Below are 19,749 nucleotides of genomic sequence, written 5' to 3'. Positions count from 1 at the left end.
ATGTCTTGCCAGCCAAACATCATGGTTTGGCGATATACCACAATGTTGAAAAAACAAGATTCAGTGGCCTCTGCCCGCGGGACACTGGGTAAAACTGCCCCAGCTCTCACCTCAAGAGCTGAGGCAGTTTCACTGAGGCTCATGGACTGGGACAATGCAGCTTGTTTGTGCCGCTCAGCTGGGAGGAGGGTCAGCCCCCCCCCCAGCTGAGACAGTCCTGGTACTCTTGCTGCTCAGCAGGAGCACTGGGGCTGCTTTGGGCTGCTCAGCTGGGGGAGGGAACCCATGAATGGGTGCAGCACCGGGGCTCCTTTACCTGCTCACTGCAGGGAGCCGCAACCACACTCCCCTCAGCTGAGCAGTTTCACGGAGCCCCCACCACACCGCCGGCTTTAACTGCTTGACTGAGGCAAGGGCAGCTGCACACTCCTCAATCGAGCAGTTTAAAGATGCAGAGGGAGGAACAAGCTGTATCGGCACCTCACCAATACAGCTTTTTTCTCCCTCTGCGCAGTATGAGGGCAAAGTGGGATGTCAGCTTCTCTCAGTGATATATCGCTGGTGAAACCACCACTGCTCGAGTCCCTCTATTGACTCCCTCCAGCAGACTCTGCTAGTAGAGGGACTCAGGAGTGGTGGCGGATTCACCAGCAATATAGCACTGAGAGAAGCCGACATCACGGTCTGTTCCTCATACTGGTCCTGGGCAATATGATGATATATCTCCCAGGCCTAGCTGAATGTGCAAGAAAACTATGGGAAACACACCAGCTTTACTTTGAACCACACAAATACACCACTCATCTTCTTGCAGAGACAGCTTGGGCTGCTGATTAACAGCTTGGTGGTGGAACACACACTTTGTGTGCAGAAGGCCCTGTGTTCTTTCCCCAGCACCAGTACTTAAAAAGGAACAGGTATGGGGAAACACCTCTGTCAGAGAACCTAGTGCTGTTGGCTAGAGTAGACCAGGTGTGGGGAGCTATGCCTCTCCTGACACTTTTGGACTCATGACAAATGGCCTGGGATGATGGGAGTTGAAGTCCAGCAACATCTGCAGAGCTGTTAGCTCTCTGGTAGTCAGCAGCAGGCAAGACTGTGAATGGTCTGACACAATAAAGCAGCGTTGTTTTCCAATGTCAGAGCATTTACAACAACTAGATATTCATGTGTGTTATATTTTTAAAAAAATTTTCTGCCACATAAATGAGGAAGCCACTGAAAATACAGACACCTCATTTAACCTGCTTGGGTGTTTCATCCCCATTTAAATATTGGCATAAGAGAGTGCAAACTTCTCATCTATGCTCTCAAGTCATTGTCTCCTCATATACAGTGTGCCACCAGGGTTGCATAATGCACTCCATGCTGAAATATGAGGGGCCCCATCAGCATTGGCATCCCACCTCTTTAAGCAAGCACTGTCCTGAACTGACCTTGTGATTTTATTTCAAAAGGTTTTTTAAACTGTTTCAATAGTTATGCTTTTAAATGGCTTTATTGTATATTTTAATTAAGAATGCTTAATCCCCCATGGATTTGCTACTGCTTATTTTAATTATGTATTGATTTTAAAGTAATTAATGGCTTAGAAGCCATTTTGGCATATAAGTGGTAAACAGGTAAACAAATCAATCCTCTCTAATCCCAGGAATTGTTTTAAAACTTTGGTCTGCACCTGTAAGCAGGAGGGGGTTTAGCTGGGAAAGCAGGACATAGAAGACAGGCAAGGTGCTTACTTGCAATCTGATAAATATCTGGTTCTTCTCTTGCCAGTTTCTCCCGCGCAACATCGGCAATTGGTCCAAAGATTGTTACAGGCCTGAGAAATCCAGCTGGAATTAAAGGGAAATCATAGTAAGTCTTCTTTAAACAAAAACAAAAAAAACCTACCAAGACATTCTTTGATGGCTTTGAGTGGGGATGGCTGTTTTTCATGCCAAGGGCTGCACTGACCCATGGCTAAACCTGTGCGGGGACATGGCAAAGTGGGTGTGGCGGAAACACAAAAGTGGGTCTGGACAATTTTTTTTTTCTTTCAAAAGGCACATACTGGGGAGATCGGGGGAGGGGCAATAACAGATTCACGGCAGGGGAGTATTGGGAGCAGTCAGTCATCTTTTAAATAATAATAACTGCCAGTAATGTCAATCTTAGTGTGCTATGAGTTCTGACATTTTAAGATGAAAGTGTTTACTTTTACAAAAAACACTAGTTGGCAGAAGAAGTGCTAGAAGTCAGCTGCTGTTTAATAACCGAAGTTATTTAATGTTAAGTGCCGATTAATGTTGAAACAAGCTCTAGTTGATTACTGTAATCTTATGTGACCAAGTCCACCCAACCAAGCAGCCTTTTGTTTGAAAAGTGTCCCCTCTACCTGGGTCAGCCAATTATCCTGACTGTTTCTTGCAAGGGCGTTAAGAGGCTGTTTCCCCACTTTTCAACCTAAAGCCCTCTCTTGGCCTCAGCAGAGTTTGCTCAGGGCATGCATGTGCTTGAATTCCTGCCATGGCTGCTACTGGGGCAGGTGAAACCAATCAACCATTCCCAGCAAGGGCAATATAACAAGGCACCCAGGTGTTACACTGTTAGCACACATATGCCAACGTTATGAGCTGAAGAGAATTAGGTAGTGGGCAAAACAGGCAAGCTTTTCTCTCAAAGCTTACCAAAGAAAGGTCACACATTCAGAGCTGGTCCCATTCAGAGCCAAGGGGAATTTGTCCATTACTGAGGTATGAACCACCAAACCTTCACAGTACACTTTTATAGGGAAAAGATGCAAGGCAGTGTCACAGAACAGGAGAAAGAAGGCTTGCCCTTCTGGGTTAGGAGTTTGAAACAATGGGTTGAAACAAAAACACCAGAAGGGCAAGCCATTTCTTTGGAAGATTGGAAAGGAAACATCACAGGCATTTGTTAGGTTGGGGACTGGCCTAGGGAATAAAAGTGTTTACTTGAGCAAGCTGAGGTCTGGGATGAATGCAATCAGTCAGTGGAAATACTCTAAACCCACTCCTACACAACTAATCCCTTCTATTGTCCACATCTTCCAACTTTTCACTTCTGTCTGGCAAACAACCCCAGCTGTTGGCTAAGGAGGGAACAGCAGCTCTAATGCTTGCTTTCATATTCCCTCCAAACTTTTGTATCATGTACATTAGATTAAGAGTCCTGTAGGTAGAAACTTATCTTTTAATGTGTGTACACTGCTTAGAAACTTTCAGGATCTTTAGAACTGCAGTTGTAATCATCATCATCATCTCTTCATGCTCTCTCCAACTGCTCCTTCACCCTTATGTTAATGTTCCATATGCCAAGCCATTTCCTTTCCTTTCCCCTCCTTCCAAACACAAACCCTGAACAATGTTAATCACAGTAACATTTCCATTTCCTTTGAACCCCCACCTTCTCGAAGAACAACTCTCTCGTATGCAGGGAACTTGGTCTGAACTGGCTGGGCAGAAAGGTCCTCTCTGCTTTTCCTGAGGTTTCTTTTCGAGCTACGTAGACCCCGAAACCTCCAGAAATCTGCACGGTCCCCACCAGCTGTCTTTGGAAGGGTGTACTGCACGCTAGCCAGTTGCTCAGCTCTGTGTGGAAGAAACAAGAACAATGAACACTGACACTGGGGGGAAACAGCAGCCTCACTTAGCTCCTAGACCTGAGTTTCCAAGGCTTTTCTGTGCATGTGCCAATTCACATACCAACTTTGGTTCCAGGCAAAGCAAAATGGTTAAATCCAAAAAGGATTCTGCTGTTTGCCCTATAGGTTGAAAGAGCTGCATGCATCTCCAGCATCTCCAATGCTTCATTTTCACACATTCAAAATACGGTTATGAGTATCAAGGGCAAATCTGTACCTTGCATATGTACTCTGAATTGCAGCTCTGGGAGCTTGAAGTTTGCAAATTGATGTTCTAAAGCAAAACTCTTAAATTAACTAGTCTGAAGTTTCAGCAATTCCATCCAAGAAGTTCAGCACAATGCAGGTTTACAAAAGCTTAGCTGTTTAGCCAAATAAACGCTTCTCCAAGAGCTAATCTGAAATACCTGTTTTTGTTGGGTATAATGCCTCTTTCCACCTCTTTGTGATTCTTGCCAATCCGAATAGCCAGCCAGGATCCAAGCTTGCCATTGTATAATGTATCCACCACTCGAAACACCTCTCCTTTGTTGAAGCTAAGCCCGTAGGGAGATTCCTTCTCGTATTCAAAATGAGTTCTTATATAAAATGAATCTCCTACATCTGACTCCACAATGCGCCGATAAACTGCAAGAATGGAATAAAAGCACAAACTTAATGCTTTATAGCACTTACAGAAAACTATTATTGAATTGAAACAATAGATTTGAGAATAAGCTGAATTCTGTAGGTCAGAGTGGTGAACCTGTGGTTCCCCAAGTTGTTGCTAGCCTACATTTCCCATAATCCTTGACCACTGGTCATGCTGTCCAAGGCTGACGGGAGCCACAGGATCCCCATCCCTACTGCAGATGGTTAAAAAACCTGAAAATGGCAAAAGGCATGATGGTTTTCAGCACTATCAGAATGTACTCGAGAACTAATTTGTATTGCACTACCAGCATGTACCCATGGTCAGGGATGAACAAAGATCCCAAGTAAACATGCTTGGAACTCTTGAGACACTTCAATGCCAGGCGCACTGAATTGGGAGCACAACAAAGCTAATTTCTCGGGTGTGTTGCAATGTACCAATTCATTAAGCTACAGCAATAAGCTGACAGGACTGAATTTTATTTATTTGCAAAAATGTCTATACCATTAGCATTAAGAAAAAATAATGTGTTGAACAGCATAAAATTAATAATGAAGTTATAAAACAAAATACAAAATACACCACAAATCAGGATCAGAAATACTCCAGTGCAAAATCAGAAAGCTAGACTCCCCATTTTGAAGGAACTCAGGTGTAGATTATACTTAAATGTTCAGGTCTGCCAAGTGCATCATGGGGTTTATTAAGTAATGGGTTTATTAACCTCTACCATTTTCCATTCACACAAAGCAGATCCCACAAGCCTGAAGTGTGCACACACCTGGTGTAGGCAAGGAATGTTGTAGCTTGGTTCTGTTTTGCTGCTGCCTACTACCTTGGACTAATTAATGCCAATGACTCAGACAACAGTATTAGATTGCAGATACTGTAGCCTTTAAAAGAAGTGACCTGGATAAGGAAGCCCCTCTGCTGCCAATCCAAGGTGTTGGGGACAGCTCTCTTTTGATTATTATCCAAGAGAGTCTATCAAAATAGTTTTTGTCCTTTCATTAAAAGGCAGTTACTTACCATCCTTTTTCTTCTGTGCCAAAATTGTTACCTCTTCCCCTTTAGGGAGGTCAAGCAGAAACAGTACTGCTTCCTCTCTGATGATATTTGTGAAGTCTACGTTATTTACCTGGTGCAAAGCAACAGTTCAAAAAGTTACTACGCAGTTGACAGAACCCAAGTGTGCATCTAGACATTCTCTCTAGTTGCATTACTATGTTTGTATCTCGTAGCAGATGTGCCATGAACTTTATAGTCTCTTTCTCCTAAGCAAATCGTGTTGAGAACTCTCCACAACCAAACCTTAAGACCATCTTTGGATGCCCTGCTCTGGGTACCTTTTTGGTAGTGGCATATTCCCTAGAAAGGCCTGCCTGGTAGCTTCTTTGGGGTATTTTGGCACTAGGTGAAGAACTTTTGATGAATCCAGGCCTTTAAACTACTATGCCAGAAGCGGTTTAGTCATGCTGACCGCATATCCTGGAAAACTGTCTGTGGACAAACGCCGGCTCCCTCAGCCTGAAGCACCACATCCCATAGCTGCCTTTGACTGGACTTAACTGTCCAGGGGTCCTTTACCTTTACATTTCAGAAACCTAGTTTTATAAATTGTATGCTACCTCCATGCAAGGATTATTTATTTTTTATTGTTTTTTTATTCTTAGTATTTAATTCACTACTATTTTCCTGCAAGCCACCCAGGGAATGTTTATTGATGGGATGCTATATAAATCTATATCATCATCACCTTATACTCAAGATTGCCACCTACCCTGAGAATCTGATCTCCTTCTTCCAAGCCTTCTTTGGCAGCAGGGCTATCCTCTAGAACACCAGCTACGAATATCCCGACATCATTGCCACCAGCCAGCCGCAAGCCCACACTGTCTCCTTTTTTGAATTTCACAAGCTTCATGCTTGGCCTGCACGGATTAGGAAATATTGTTTAATAACTGTCTCTTGCCAGCCCATCCCTCACCACAAAACCTTTACATTTCCAGTTTCTTTATGTACTCTGAAATGCTGTCAAAAGCCCTTCTATCCTAGCACCACCCATTTTCAGGCATCCTTTATGTTTGCACCTGTTTCAGGCAGTTATAAAATTAGGCCATGTAACTTTCCAGGTGCAAAATGGAAACAGGCCACAGATTATGCTATTTTAAAAGACAGCTCATGATTACTTACTAGGAAAGTGGGAGCTGTTTTGTTCTAGAGTACCTGGGAATCTGGTCTTGCCCAACCCTCTCCACTGAATGCCAGCTGCCTCCTTAAATCAGGATCCTGGGCCAACAATGGGTGCTTAAAATGTGGTGTGGAAAAAGAATGGCCATTTTACTTCCATTTCTCCCAAGAGGAACATAGGAAGCTGTCTTAAACAGAGTGAGACTCTTGGTCCTTCCAGCTTCCTACGGTGCACAGTGCCTGCGAATGCTTCTCTCGGGTTTCAGACAGAGGACGTTCCTAGGCCTATCTGACGATGCTGGGGACTGAACGTGGGACTTTCTGCATGCAAAGCTGGTGCTCTGCCACAGAGCTGTGATCCTTCTCCAACTTAGGTTTGCTTCACTTGCATGTTAACAGCTTGCTCACTGACCTGGCTTTGACACCATCATTGAGTGATGGTTTAGTGAGCAAGGGAGGGCTTGTCAGAAGTGCATAGGTCCTCTGTACACATTTATGTTTTGGATACCTACACCTAAGCATGCAATGTGAACAAGATAAAACACTTGCATCATACAGATATGCTCAATAAAGCCAGGATGGATTTCAGCTTCCTACAGAGTGTGATTTAGTGGAAGAACCAGCCTTGCTTCTACATAATGCGTGGAGTGACCATTAAAGGAAATCATGGCAACTGTAGCTAAGGGGGGAAGGCGGTCCTCCAGTATTGGAAGCACAAAAACTTCCTGATGAAACTGTAGGTTGAAGGCACTGGCTCAGCAAACTGCAGCCACTAGGCCAGGTGCTGTTGGACTACAGCTCCCATCACCCCTGATCCCCGGGTCCTGCTAGCTAGGGATGATGGGAGTTGTAGTCCAAAAACAGCTGGGAACCCAAGTTTGAGAAACACTGTGCTAGGTGAGCCTGTGGCCCTCCATATTTTGCTGGACGACAACTTCTATCACTCCTCACCACTGGCCAAGCTGTGTGGAACTAACAGGAGCTGGAATCCAAGGCTACCTGCAGGACCACAGATCCCCCCACCAGGCGGATCCGTCAGGGGGCAGATACACTGCCCATGCTGATCTGGTGAAAGACAAGGAAAAGCAAGAGTTCCATTACCGAAGCATTCCATCTTCATGGGTTGAGTTTGGAAGAGGGCCATCGGATGGACTAACGGGTAAATCCACATCTGGCTGACCCGCCTGTGCATAGACTGGTTTTGGTTCTGTTTAGAAAGCACAAAAGAAGATTGAACAAAATGCATTTTAAAAGCACACACAAATACAGGTATGACTTAGCTTGCTCCTTTGCAAAATTCATTCAGATCCAATCTCAGGAAGAACAGGGGACAATACAGTGCTTTTAAGTCCTCAGTTTGATCCTTTATAATTTTACCAAGATTTAACACATCTTTATTTCTGCCTCTAAGCTGTGCCTAAGGCAATGGTGGGGAGCATCCAGACTGTCAGCCAAATAAGGCCTGCCAAACTTCTATACCCATCTGCCTTGTACCTGACATCAGAGATGTATCATTAGATGTGAGGCCGGCAAAGATACAGCTCCTTGCCAAAAGCAGGGGTCCAAAACATCTGGAGAGCATCAAGCTGGCAAATGCTGTTCTACACAATTATGTATTTAAGAGGACAGACTGGGAAGTAATACATTTATTTTTATAATGTACTAGAATTTTTAATTTATAATGTACAGTATTTAATGTGGTTGCATAAAAAGCTCTGCAGATAGTACCGTATTTTTCGCTCGATAACACGCACCTGACCATAACACGCACATAGTTTTTAGAGGAGGAAAACAAGAAAAAAAAATTCTGAATGAAACAGTGGATGTATCATTTTTGTGCTTCATGCTGCGGCCACAGACATGTGATTTGACGGTGAGTTTGGGGTAGCCCAATGCAAAGATCCTGAGGATCCATGTGGATCCATGCTTTGTAACCACGTTTTTGCACCATTGCAGCCCCAGGCAACAGTGGGTGCGTGTTTTTTTTGGTGCAGGCTGTAGCCATGGACATGCTATGTGATCTGATGGTGAATTTGGGGTGACCCAATGCAAAGATCCTGAGGATCCATGTGGATCCGTGCTTTGTAACCACGTTTTTGCACCATTGCAGCCCCAGGCAACAGTGGGTGCGTGTTTTTTTTGGTGCAGGCTGTAGCCATGGACATGCTATGTGATCTGATGGTGAATTTGGGGTGACCCAATGCAAAGATCCTGAGGATCCATGTGGATCCGTGCTTTGTAACCATGTTTTTGCACCATTGCAGCCCCAGGAAACAGTGGGTGCGTGATTTTTTTGGTGCAGGCTGTAGCCATGGACATGCTATGTGATCTGATGGTGAATTTGGGGTGACCCAATGCAAAGATCCTGAGGATCCATGTGGATCCGTGCTTTGTAACCATGTTTTTGCAGCATTGCAGCCCTGTTTTTGCATCAGATCATTGCTATGTGATCTGATGGTGAATTTGGGGTGACTCAATGCAAAGATCCTGAGGATCCATGTGGATCCGTGATTGGAACCACGTTTTAAGTAGGGAGGGAAGGAAAAACATAGAAGCGACAAGGAGAGGGGTGTGCAGAGAAGCAGCTGGCTAAGAATGCAGGAGAGGGGTTTTACCGGAGGGAGGAAAGGAAGGCAAAAGTCCCCCCCCCCACAAGCCAGCCAGCTCTCTCTCTCTCCCCCCCCCCCAACCTGCATGTTGCCTTCGAGTCCCAGACGCACGGAGAGGAGCTTTCCACTCTGCTTGCCTGGAGGGGAGGGGTTTTCTCTGCTCTTTGTTCCGTTTGAGCAAACACAGTAAGGAAACAGAAGCCGGTGGGCAGTAAGACCCTGAGGCAGAATGCAGGAAAGCAGCAGCTTCCTCTTTCCTCCCTTCTCCGGACGATTTGATATTTGCCTGATTTTTGCCTTCACTCGCGCTTGTCAGCTCCAGGGACCACACATTCGCTCTATAACACGCACAGACATTTCCCCTTACTTTTTAGGAGAAAAAATCTGCGTGTAATAGAGGGAAAAATACGGTATATGCTTCAAAATACAAGAGCTAAACTTCTACTTGGAGAGCATTCAATAAATTGGAGGGTACAATATGACTTGCAGCCTTTTGCTTTATTAAAATAATTTAACATGACTATAGAAATTAATATTATGGTAATCATTTTAAAAAATGATAGAAAAATGTAATTACATAGATGCCCGTGTTTAATTTTCATTAGTTGTTCGTGTTTAATTTACTGTTCAAAACTGATCTTCTACATTTAAAAAACAAACTTATACAAATTCAGATATTTTACATCCCTTTCATGGAGTGAGCTTAACTTGAAAGCCTAGGACAGATATTCTGTTGAGATTCAATGTGAAGCTCGGCATTCAAACAGCGCTAGAATGTTTCTCTATCATGCTGTAGGAGCAGCTGCAGAGGACGAACGTCTGCCCAGGACCAACACCCACGATTTGCTAGCCATAGGGAAATGTCACCACCTAAGATTAGTTAACTCATAAGCAGAATTATAGTTGTGTTAAAGGATGCCTTAAACCCAAGATAGCAGGGAACCAGGTAAATATATTTCAGGAGTGCACAGAGCCATGCGGCAAGGTATAGCAAAAAGCGATCCACTTCGAGCGGCATCATGCAGGAGAGAGATGAGTTAAGAATTGTCTGAACTGTACAATGAGATGTTTTTAAGTGCTGGGGGCAGGGAAGCAGTGGCACTGGAACTATAGGTTTTAAACATGAGGAATTAATATTTTTTTTCAAATGGGGTAAGCCCAACTTGAGTTGCAGCTAATTAGACTAGAAGAAATAAAATCCGACTTTATATTTGAAGTCATGAGCACTTTTTAGAGGGCAGGCAGCAGCCTAGGAGGGCCTTCTCAGTGGTGAAACTCCCTCCTTGCAGTGGTGTGCCTGGCCTCCTCATTACGCAGCTTCTGGAGAATGAGGAAGACACACTTCTTTACCTGGCCTATGGACACTTGAGGTGTATGTTTTTAGGACCCACTTTTTATTGTTTTAAATTGTTTTAAACTGTTTTGTAATGTTGTGTTTTAATCTTGTGACCTGTCCTGGGGACCTTAGGAAAAGGATGGGAAGTAAATAAATAAATAAATAAAATCCTCAACTGCTGCAGTACGGTAGTATAGCTATACATACCAGGGGTTGCAACACTTAATAAATCAAACTGATCTATTTTTACAACTGTTGATCAACTAAAAGCATGACCTGATTGATCAAGCAGATTTTTTTTTAAAGTGTGTATACTTAAAAACCTGTACATGATAAAGACCATCTTAGAAGAGGCATAGGATGCTACTGCCTTATAGCAATCCAGACAGTTGGTTCATCAGACTGAACATTCCCAGCCCTAACCTGGAGACTGAAGCTGGGATGTTCTGCATGCAAAGCAGATGTTCTACCATGAGATGCAGCCCTTCACCCTTTCTCTACCCCATGAAGGAATGCCTCAAAGATGCAGGTCATCTAAAAATGCTGAGTATGTTTTTGCTTCAGAATGATTGCTTAACCTCACATGCAGACTGAATTGGTGTAAAACACAGGGGACTGAAGAAATCCTAGTCCATTTAACCAGGCAGTAGCCTTAATACTTGCCAGGAAGTGGCGGAGTCTGCTTATCATTTCTCTCCGTTACAGATTCTTCCAGTGATTTGGAAATTGTGGGTTCCTCTACATTTTTCACAGGTGTGGAGACTGCTCCTGGCTTTGCTATTCTTTCATCCTCTCTACTTCGGAGACTAAATCAAGAAAAAACAAAACTTCATTTAAAAATCTTCAACAGTAATTCCACCAAGGAAATCTTCAACAGTAATTCCACCAAGGAAATCTAGGAAATCTAGAGAATCAAGTAGTTGTAGATAAAAATAGTATGCAGGTGACATTGCTCTGAGGATTTTCTGTGGAAATATCTAGAACAGATTAGGCAAGATCCTCAGAGATGCAGGCACTAATTGCTACAGACCTCCTCACTTTTTATGTGGCAAACCTGTTTCACTCCAAATGTTTCTGGGATCTAATTCCCAACAGCCCCAGACAGCATGGTCAGTGGGTCAGGGATGGTGGAAATTGTTGTTCAGCGGCATCTGGAGCTCCCCCACCCCCCACCCCCCGCCCAGGTTCCCCCCTGCTGGGTTAAGGAGACAGTGTCAAGGGGCTGGGAAATGGCTCCTGTGAGAGAAGCTGGAGTTCTGCAGGCTCAAATTCCTACTCAGCCACAAAGCTCACTGGGCGACCCTGGAGCAGGCTTGTCTTTCAAGTCCAGCTTACCTCACAGGATTGGGTTAGGGAAAATGGGAGAAACCCTGTTCTCCTTCGGAGGATATACAGAACAAACCATTTTTAGAAAGTCACACAGATTTACCTCCCACCCCCCGCCAAACCTAACTTAGATATAATGAATAACTAAATAAGAGAAAACAATACTTGTTTTGATTTGCTAATACAATTGTCCCCCACCATAAATGACTAGCACATTTCCTGAAAGGAGAGACGAAGTGCTTTCTTTGCCACCATACAATCAATCTGCTACAGCTAGATGGCACCGCTGCCTCAATATCCACACTGCAAACAGCAATAAGTCATTGGCTGGATGGCCATGCCTGAAGTCAAGCACAGCTTCTGTAAACACAGCAGTTTTTCAGAAGAGGAACAGAGCTGCCACCAAGTTATGCCAGATGGGTGGGGTATAAATAATAAACTGTATTATTATTATTATTATTATTATTATTATTATTATTATTATTATTATCCTCATCCTCATGCACGGTGGGGAGGCATTCAAATACTAAGCACCAATTATTTGATTTGACGTTTAAAGAACCCAAAGACTATGCGACAATGTTATTAATACTGTATACACATCGAAGAAAAAGCACTTCATGCAGGAACGCCTTGCGATTTTGAAAACAAATGCTAAATGCTTAACAGCTAGAAGAAGTGACGTTTATAGGCAAAATGCATTATAATAAACACAAGGAAATACAAAAACCACAGCACAATGTTGTGGTCACTTCCTCTTCCACAGTTTGCTGTTAAACATACTGGGGTCCCAGCATGGTTCTTTGCTCAAACCCTACATTGCTACTGCTCTTGAAGCAGGGACACACATAGCATAACAACATCATTACAGAAGTAAGCTTACTTTTGTAATGATGTTGTCATGCTATGTGTGTCCCTGCTTCAACAGCAGGGGTGACACACACGTCATCTACCCCAGGGCTGCATTTCTGAACGGTCCTCATTCTTTTTGCTGCATGTGGTTCCACTGGAGAAACTGCACAAAGAATTATTGTAGCTACTGAAATCTGAAAGGAGGACCCAGCATCTGATGCCTCTTTTGACTCCCAACTCCCTCTCCAACCCAACCATCTAATTTTTGGACTTCAGCTTGCTTTACTCAAAACACACAAAGCTGCCTTACAGATGAATCCCACAACTAGTCTACCAAGCTCAGCATTTATTCACTTTTTTTTTGTTTTTTAAGCATATACCACAATGGAACCCGAGGTTCCCAGGAGGTCTCCTATCCAAGCATTGAGCAGACGCAGACCTGTTTAACTTCAGCAAAGTAGTAGTCTCTAGTTCCTTCAGATAAATCTGATTTGTGGTGGATCTAAAAGAAAGAAGGTTGGGTGTCTTTCCAGCCCTGCTTAAAATACTATCTTGGCTGTTGGAAGTAGGGAGGTGAACCTGGCTGCTTGAAAATGGGGGAAGCTACAGCCCTCTCCCATGGGCAAGCCAATCCTTTAATCTAGAACATTTGTCTTCAGTTTGTGTGCTAGAACCCACACAAACCTAAAAAGTGAGTCATGCCAATGGGTTCACTGAATTTGCTTGCTTGTTTCAGCTGATGCAATGGAGGCCTGGGCTCCCTTATCTTTAATGCAGAAGAATGGTTGAAGACCACTAACTGAAAAGGGACCCAGAGCATCTCTCAGGTGGTGAGATTTGGTCTACTGACTGTAGGCTGCCAAACCTTACTTTGCAACCATGCACTCTTCCAGGTTTGGCTGGGTTGCTTGCTTCCCAGGTGAAAGTGTGATGGCTGCTGTCCTTAAGCGGTACAACTAAGTGACTTCTTAAAATATTGAAGCATGAAGTACTGCTTTGTCTAACAGTACTTTATCGACCTCAGCCTCTTCTCTTCCACCCACCTCTTCACAGCCTCGTAATTATTTGATGTTATTTATGTGAATGACATTTGGGAAGTCATGACTTCACAGTCCATTTGCTTTCATACCTTCAATCTGACAATGTCACAGAGAGGAAGTGCATCGCAGGACTGCCGGAAAGCAGGCACCCAGATACCAACAGTAAGAATCTTCCACAAAGGAATGAATAGGAAGCAACTGACAGTTCCTGTACATCACTGGCAGTTCCATGCATCTAACTGCAAACCATGGTTTGGCTATTTGTGCCTGAACTTGGGGCTCACTCTTTCCCCCTCAGCCACTGCACACTTCCAGTTCTCTCCCTCATTTCCTTGCTCTCACGTAAACCATAATTTTGTTGTGACAGGAAAGCAAAGCAAAATATAGTCTGTACCCCAGTTCAGATGTTAATGACTAACTGTGATGTGCACAAACAAAGGAAGTGAAGGAGGGAAATGAGATGTTTGGCTGCACCCATTCGTGAACACTGTGCCTCTTAGAAACATACGTTGGGGCTGGAAAGTTCATTTTTTAATACCCCACCATGCATATGCTTTGAAAATTTCTTTTTTCCTTTAATGTCATGGTTTTTATGGCCTTTGGCTACAACAGTAAGAATGACTGAGGTAAATTAAGGAACAAGATGGTAGACTCTTGCAGGTAAGCAGTACTAGAATAGTGGTTCAATTCCTTCCCAAATGCACTGGACAAGGAAGCCCCAAATCAGAAAGGCAAGGTATAGCTTTCAACAAGGAAAATAAAGATGCAGTCAAAGTCCCCCCCCCCCAACGTAAGAATGGCAGCTCATCCCAGTTTTTTGAACTTTCTAGTAAGCATTCAGCTTCCCCAGTTTTTAAGATACATGAAGTGTCTTGACACTCTCATTGTTCCTAGGTGACAGAATGCTGTTAAAAATTACAGCTGCATTTCCCATGAGTCATCAAAGGTGTTATTTCGCTGTGTATGTGTTCTGCCAGTATTGCTTTTACTTCTAACATCTGTGCTGTGTCAGGAAGGGTTTTTTATATATAAAAAGGATGCTTAATGCTGCAGCATTTTAAAATAACCTTCAGTCACAAAAAGTGAAGTCAGCTTCATGTTTGTTTCATCAGTGGCAGCTCATTTCTTAACAAATTTCCGTCCTGCCAATCAAATGCACACACTTCAGACACACAACACTCCCCATTTAATCCTTGTCTGCTCCCAGTGTCACAAGAATGTGAATGGCATCTGAGCCCCGTCCACAGGAACACTTTCTGCCTCTTTCATAAGTCTGTGTGAAACCTCACAGGTGCCTTTTGGGACTGGTGGGCAAAAGCTCTTTTACTGGAGGAGATGGTTTCCAAAAAATGGTTCTGCCACAGATGATAATTCTGAACACCCACAAGAACTGCCTTTCCCAAGACAAGCCATCTAGCCCAGCTTCGTGTCTCCAGCAGTGGAGAGCTAGATGCCAATTTCTAATAAAGCACCCAAATAGAGCAAAAAGCTGAAAGGAATCAAGACAGATGAAGAGACTTAAAAATATTTCAGTTTTATAGCTCACCTTCTGAAATGGATAGCAACTCAAATATCAAATAAAAAAATACTGAACAATCCTGAACACAGAATTTTTACAGCACAAAAACACAGCTCTGCAATAGCAGCAATTACCAATAAACCATGGTTATCAGTATCTCTACAAATGAGTCTCAGATCAAGTCTAAAAAGCTATCTCTAGATGCCTGTCTCAGGCCTTTGAAGGTAAGAGTCCATTAAAGCCAGAAGACAGGAAGAGGACAAGGCTGAGGCTCACAAACAGCACCCAGGGACTTCCCCCACTGCCCGCTCATTTATTAGAATATTTGTAAAGTTGTATCATTAAAAATGTCAGTGCTGTTTGCAGCAATAAAAAATAAAACCATAGAAATTTAAAAAGAGACATCAATTAACCATTGTGGAATGATGTATTCTTAATTGCTGGCACAGGCCTGGCAGAATAGAAATCTTTTCAGCAGGCACTTAAAAAGGGCGGCATTAGAATACAACAGCCACTTGTTAAACACATAATAAATGTCACAGCAAAGTGATGTTGTAACACCACCAACCAAGTGTGAGCTAAGCAGACTGCCTCGGATAGGGAGTTTCATAACCTTGGCATTGCTACCCTCTTGTGCTTTAAAACCAGGTGAATCTCTCATGATGGTGGAGCAAGGAGATGGCAGTGACCATTTTAAGAACATCCAATTGATGTGCAATCGTGGATGCAGGGGTCCTTTGGGACCCAGAAGAAGGTGCAACAGGGGCAGGGCATAACAGGGTGGGGCACGCTTACAGGCGCTCCGCCGACGCATGTGGGAGCCGGGAAAGGGGAGTTGGCCCTTAACTGTAGAGCAAGGGTGGAGAGCCTGTGGCCCTTCAGATGCTGTCAGACTTCAACTCCCACAATTCCTACTTGCCATGTTGGCGGGGGTGACATCTGGAGGCCACAGGCTCCCCATCCCTGCCACAGAAGACTTTAAAAGTATCGCCTAGCACCTAGAACTGGGTCCAGATACGAATCGCAAAAGAAATGGGTGGGAAATGAATCTGCAATATTATAATATGAAATACTCGCCAAATGGCCATTTCCACCTTTAATCTGGGGAATGGTTTGTGTTAGCCCCCCCCCCCCAAAGCAAGCACATGTGTTTGAGTGTACAAGTCAAAACAGAAATTGTATACAAGCACAAACCTGAAATCTCCTCCCTCTCAGGCTACATACAGAAGCGTCATTACTCACTCCTGTCTCGCTTGGGCTAACCAGAGCAAGTCAGACACAAACAAACAATGCAAAATTCAGGCAGTTTAACATTTTGTAGGTAGGTTATGCCTGCGGCGTCAAGCCTTTGGATTCCATTAATTGCTGCACCATGCAACTACATAGCTGGCCTGCCATGCACCTAAATACTGCACACATATTCCCAAGCGTCTAGTCTACTATTTTGTTTAACAAGTCAATTTAAAATAGTACAAGGCTACCATCACCTGCCATTGCTGGGCTGCTGTGGAGAATGTCTGGAATGGTCTGAAGGCTCTGACCTCTGGTCAGGAGATCGTGAACGACTGCGGCGGGGCCTGTCATGTGATCGGTTGGAATGATCGGATGCCAGCGACTGAATTTCTGAAATGTCTGTTAAATAAAAGTTGTTTTTTCCATGAAATGATTTATAAAAAATGATGACATGACCTGCCCAAAATGGATATAAGGTTTTGCAGAACTTATTATATGAAGTGTATTGGACCATCTACACCCCCCCCAAAATCACTTGTACTGGCTAAATTTGCATATAATGCTAAGCCATGGTGTGGGCGTGTTTAACCATGGTTTCAACAAACCACAAGTTGCCTCACAGGCTTCCTTCTTCAAAGCTTTGTCTGCTTCCCAGCTGCTCTTGCCTGGTGCTTCTGTAGCTTGGCAAGCATCTGGTGTGGGATGGCCAGGGATACTATAGTTAAGCGAGACTGTTGCGTTAGAACGTAAATGCTAAACTGTAGTTAAAGTAAGTGACCACTCATAAGCCAACAACAAACCATGGCTTCACATTGTGGTTTGTTTGGCAGAAATCAGGCAATGGTTCGTCTGCTGGGCTGTGTTCAGATGTTCAAACAAGCCACTTGTTGGTGAAACAAACCATGGCTTTGCATTATGTGTGAACTATAATTCTACTTATACAATATTGAGAAACCACTGATATATATATTTTAAAGGCATGCAATTCTAATGACCAATGTTTGTACCAGCTCAAAAATCCACCCCATCTCCCTTGTCTAAATACACACTCCGAGTCTTACTACATTTAACATTTTACATCTTTGTGGAACTGGAATATAACAACAACCCTGTTTCTACCTTTAAAGACAAGCAGATCCATACTCACCATCTCTTTCTGAAGCATTGACTGAGTGAATACTATCAGAAAGATCTGGGACATTCAGCAGAGTTGCTCGTTCATCCCTTTGAACCACCATCTTCAACTTGCCCTTTGACCTTTCTATTAGGGTCTTGGCATCTGTCAATGACATATTTTCTGTGACTGTTCCGTTTATCTGCAACAGAGCAAAAGGACTACTGATAGGAACCGAACAGAAAGTCAGCAGTTTCGCCTTGATGGCAACTTTGAAGACTAGAGGGAAAGGAAGGAAGAGACAAGACAGACAGACAAAAGCCTGATTGCTCACTCTGGCTGTGGTGGCATTTGACCAAATCATACTCAGAACAGACCCTTAGAAATAAATGAACTTAAGTCCACTGATGGATATGCACTGATGGGGCACCAGCCAAAGGGTAGAAAACTACACACCTGGTTTATAGAAATCACAATCACGCTTTGAAGCTTAACATAATCATTGCATTTGAGCACCTTAAAACACCTCTAGAAGGAATTACTGTAATTGTGTGACTCGACACCAAAGGAATGGGAGAACCCACCCCAGTGCCATAATTATGTCAATGGGATTCAGAGATTTGTCAATGATTTACACTGAATAGTCAGCAAGGGACTAATATCCTCTGGCCAAGATGATTTAGCTCCTCAAGCTCTTGTCCAAAGCAAGGTTGCCTACAGGCAGTTCAGTCTTCCACATGTGGAACATCCCTACAAGGGCTTGGCAAATGGTACCCAACACTAGCCTTTTGCTGCCATGACTTGGCAGACAATGACATTTTGCTATATACCAGCTTTTGCCAAAACCTCCAGGGAAACCTCCAGGTGTTTGGACAGGAAAATTGGCTTCCAGGTGGAAAAATCTAAATTAGAAACAGAAGTGCTAGAACCTAAAACTAAAATTATGTCAAAAATGTATAACTTGCTGCTGAAATGGAACACACAGGATGAAACGGTTAAGTCAGCTATGATTAAATGGGCACAAGATCTTGGACACAACATCATGTTTGCTGACTGGGAACAGTTATGGACCACAGGTATGAAATTTACGGCATGTAATGCCTTAAGAGAGAATATTATGAAAATGATATACAGGTGGTACATGACCCCAGTCAAGCTTGCAAAAATATATCATTTGCCCGATAATAAATGCTGGAAATGTAAGGAGGTTGAAGGTACATTCTTTCACCTTTGGTGGACGTGCCCAAAGATTAAGGCTTTCTGGGAAATGATTTATAATGAAATGAAAAAGGTATTTAAGTATACCTTCTTGAAAAAACCAGAGGCTTTTCTCTTGGGCATAGTCGGCCATTTGGTGCCAAAGAAGGACAGAACTTTTTTTATGTATGCTACAACGGCAGCAAGAATACTTATAGCAAAGCACTGGAAGACTCAAGATCTACCCACTCTGGAAGAATGGCAGATGAAGTTGATTGATTGTATGGGACTGGCAGAAATGACCGGCAGAATCCGCGACCAGGGAGAAGAGTCAGCAGAAGAAGATTGGAAGAATTTAAGGACTATTTACAGAAATACTGCAAAATTAATGAACTCTGAATGATGCTGGATTGAACTTATGTGGTCTCTAGCTGTTATGATAAAGATAATAGGGATTAAAATTGTTTAAGTTATTAAATTTAAAAATAAAAAGTTGAGTGGAAAATAAGGTGATATTTTAAAAGGAATGTTAAGAGATTAGGATTTGCTGGATTAACAAGTTGAACTAGAAAACAAGAAGGGGAGGTATGAGGAAGTCAAAGAATCATGTTATTGAAAAACTGTTATTGAAATTGATTTGTTTTTAATATTTTTCTTTTTCTTTTTGTGTTTATGTAAAATTGGAAAATCTAATAAATATTCATATAAAAAAAAGAAACCTCCAGGTGTTTTGGACTACAACTCCCATTGACCCCAGCCAGCACAGCTGTGCTAGTTGCAGGTTGATATACAGGAGCTTACATTCACCCTCTTTTTAATCTTCTGCTCCAGTGAATCAGGATTGGTCCCTTTAAAACCATCAAGTCACCAGGAAACCAGTTGTGTAAAAGTGTTCTCTCCTTCATCAAACAAAAAGAAAACGAAAGGGGGGGGGCACATTTACTGTACCTTCAGTACGACGTCACCTTCCTGAATATTGCCATCTCTTGCTGCCAGACTGTCTTGGGATATTTCTTTCACAAATATGTGGCTGGCTAGGCGCAATCCATATTC

At 43.1% G+C, this 19,749-nt stretch overlaps 1 protein-coding gene across 15 annotated transcripts in view; it reads right to left on the bottom strand.

Annotated features, from left to right (window-relative positions):
* Positions 1–19,749, bottom strand: part of TJP1 (tight junction protein 1) — a 316,441-nt gene that overhangs the window by 27,233 nt on the left and 269,459 nt on the right. For all 15 annotated transcript variants that reach the window (XM_083586103.1, XM_083586110.1, XM_083586111.1 and 12 more), the window contains 10 exons: positions 19,645–19,748; positions 17,533–17,701; positions 16,640–16,784; positions 11,079–11,221; positions 7,572–7,677; positions 6,061–6,211; positions 5,310–5,418; positions 4,054–4,273; positions 3,409–3,593; positions 1,740–1,835 (listed from right to left, as the gene is read on the bottom strand). In XM_083586103.1, the coding sequence (XP_083442229.1) occupies positions 1,740–1,835; positions 3,409–3,593; positions 4,054–4,273; positions 5,310–5,418; positions 6,061–6,211; positions 7,572–7,677; positions 11,079–11,221; positions 16,640–16,784; positions 17,533–17,701; positions 19,645–19,748 (1,428 nt within the window). The remainder of the gene's footprint in view (positions 1–1,739; positions 1,836–3,408; positions 3,594–4,053; positions 4,274–5,309; positions 5,419–6,060; positions 6,212–7,571; positions 7,678–11,078; positions 11,222–16,639; positions 16,785–17,532; positions 17,702–19,644; position 19,749) is intronic.

The sequence above is a fragment of the Podarcis filfolensis genome (genome assembly GCF_964270895.1).
Source record: "Podarcis filfolensis genome assembly, chromosome: 14".
Lineage (NCBI taxonomy): Eukaryota > Metazoa > Chordata > Lepidosauria > Squamata > Lacertidae > Podarcis > Podarcis filfolensis.
Note: the sequence above shows the minus strand (reverse complement) of the source record. Positions and strands in the feature narration are given on the sequence as shown.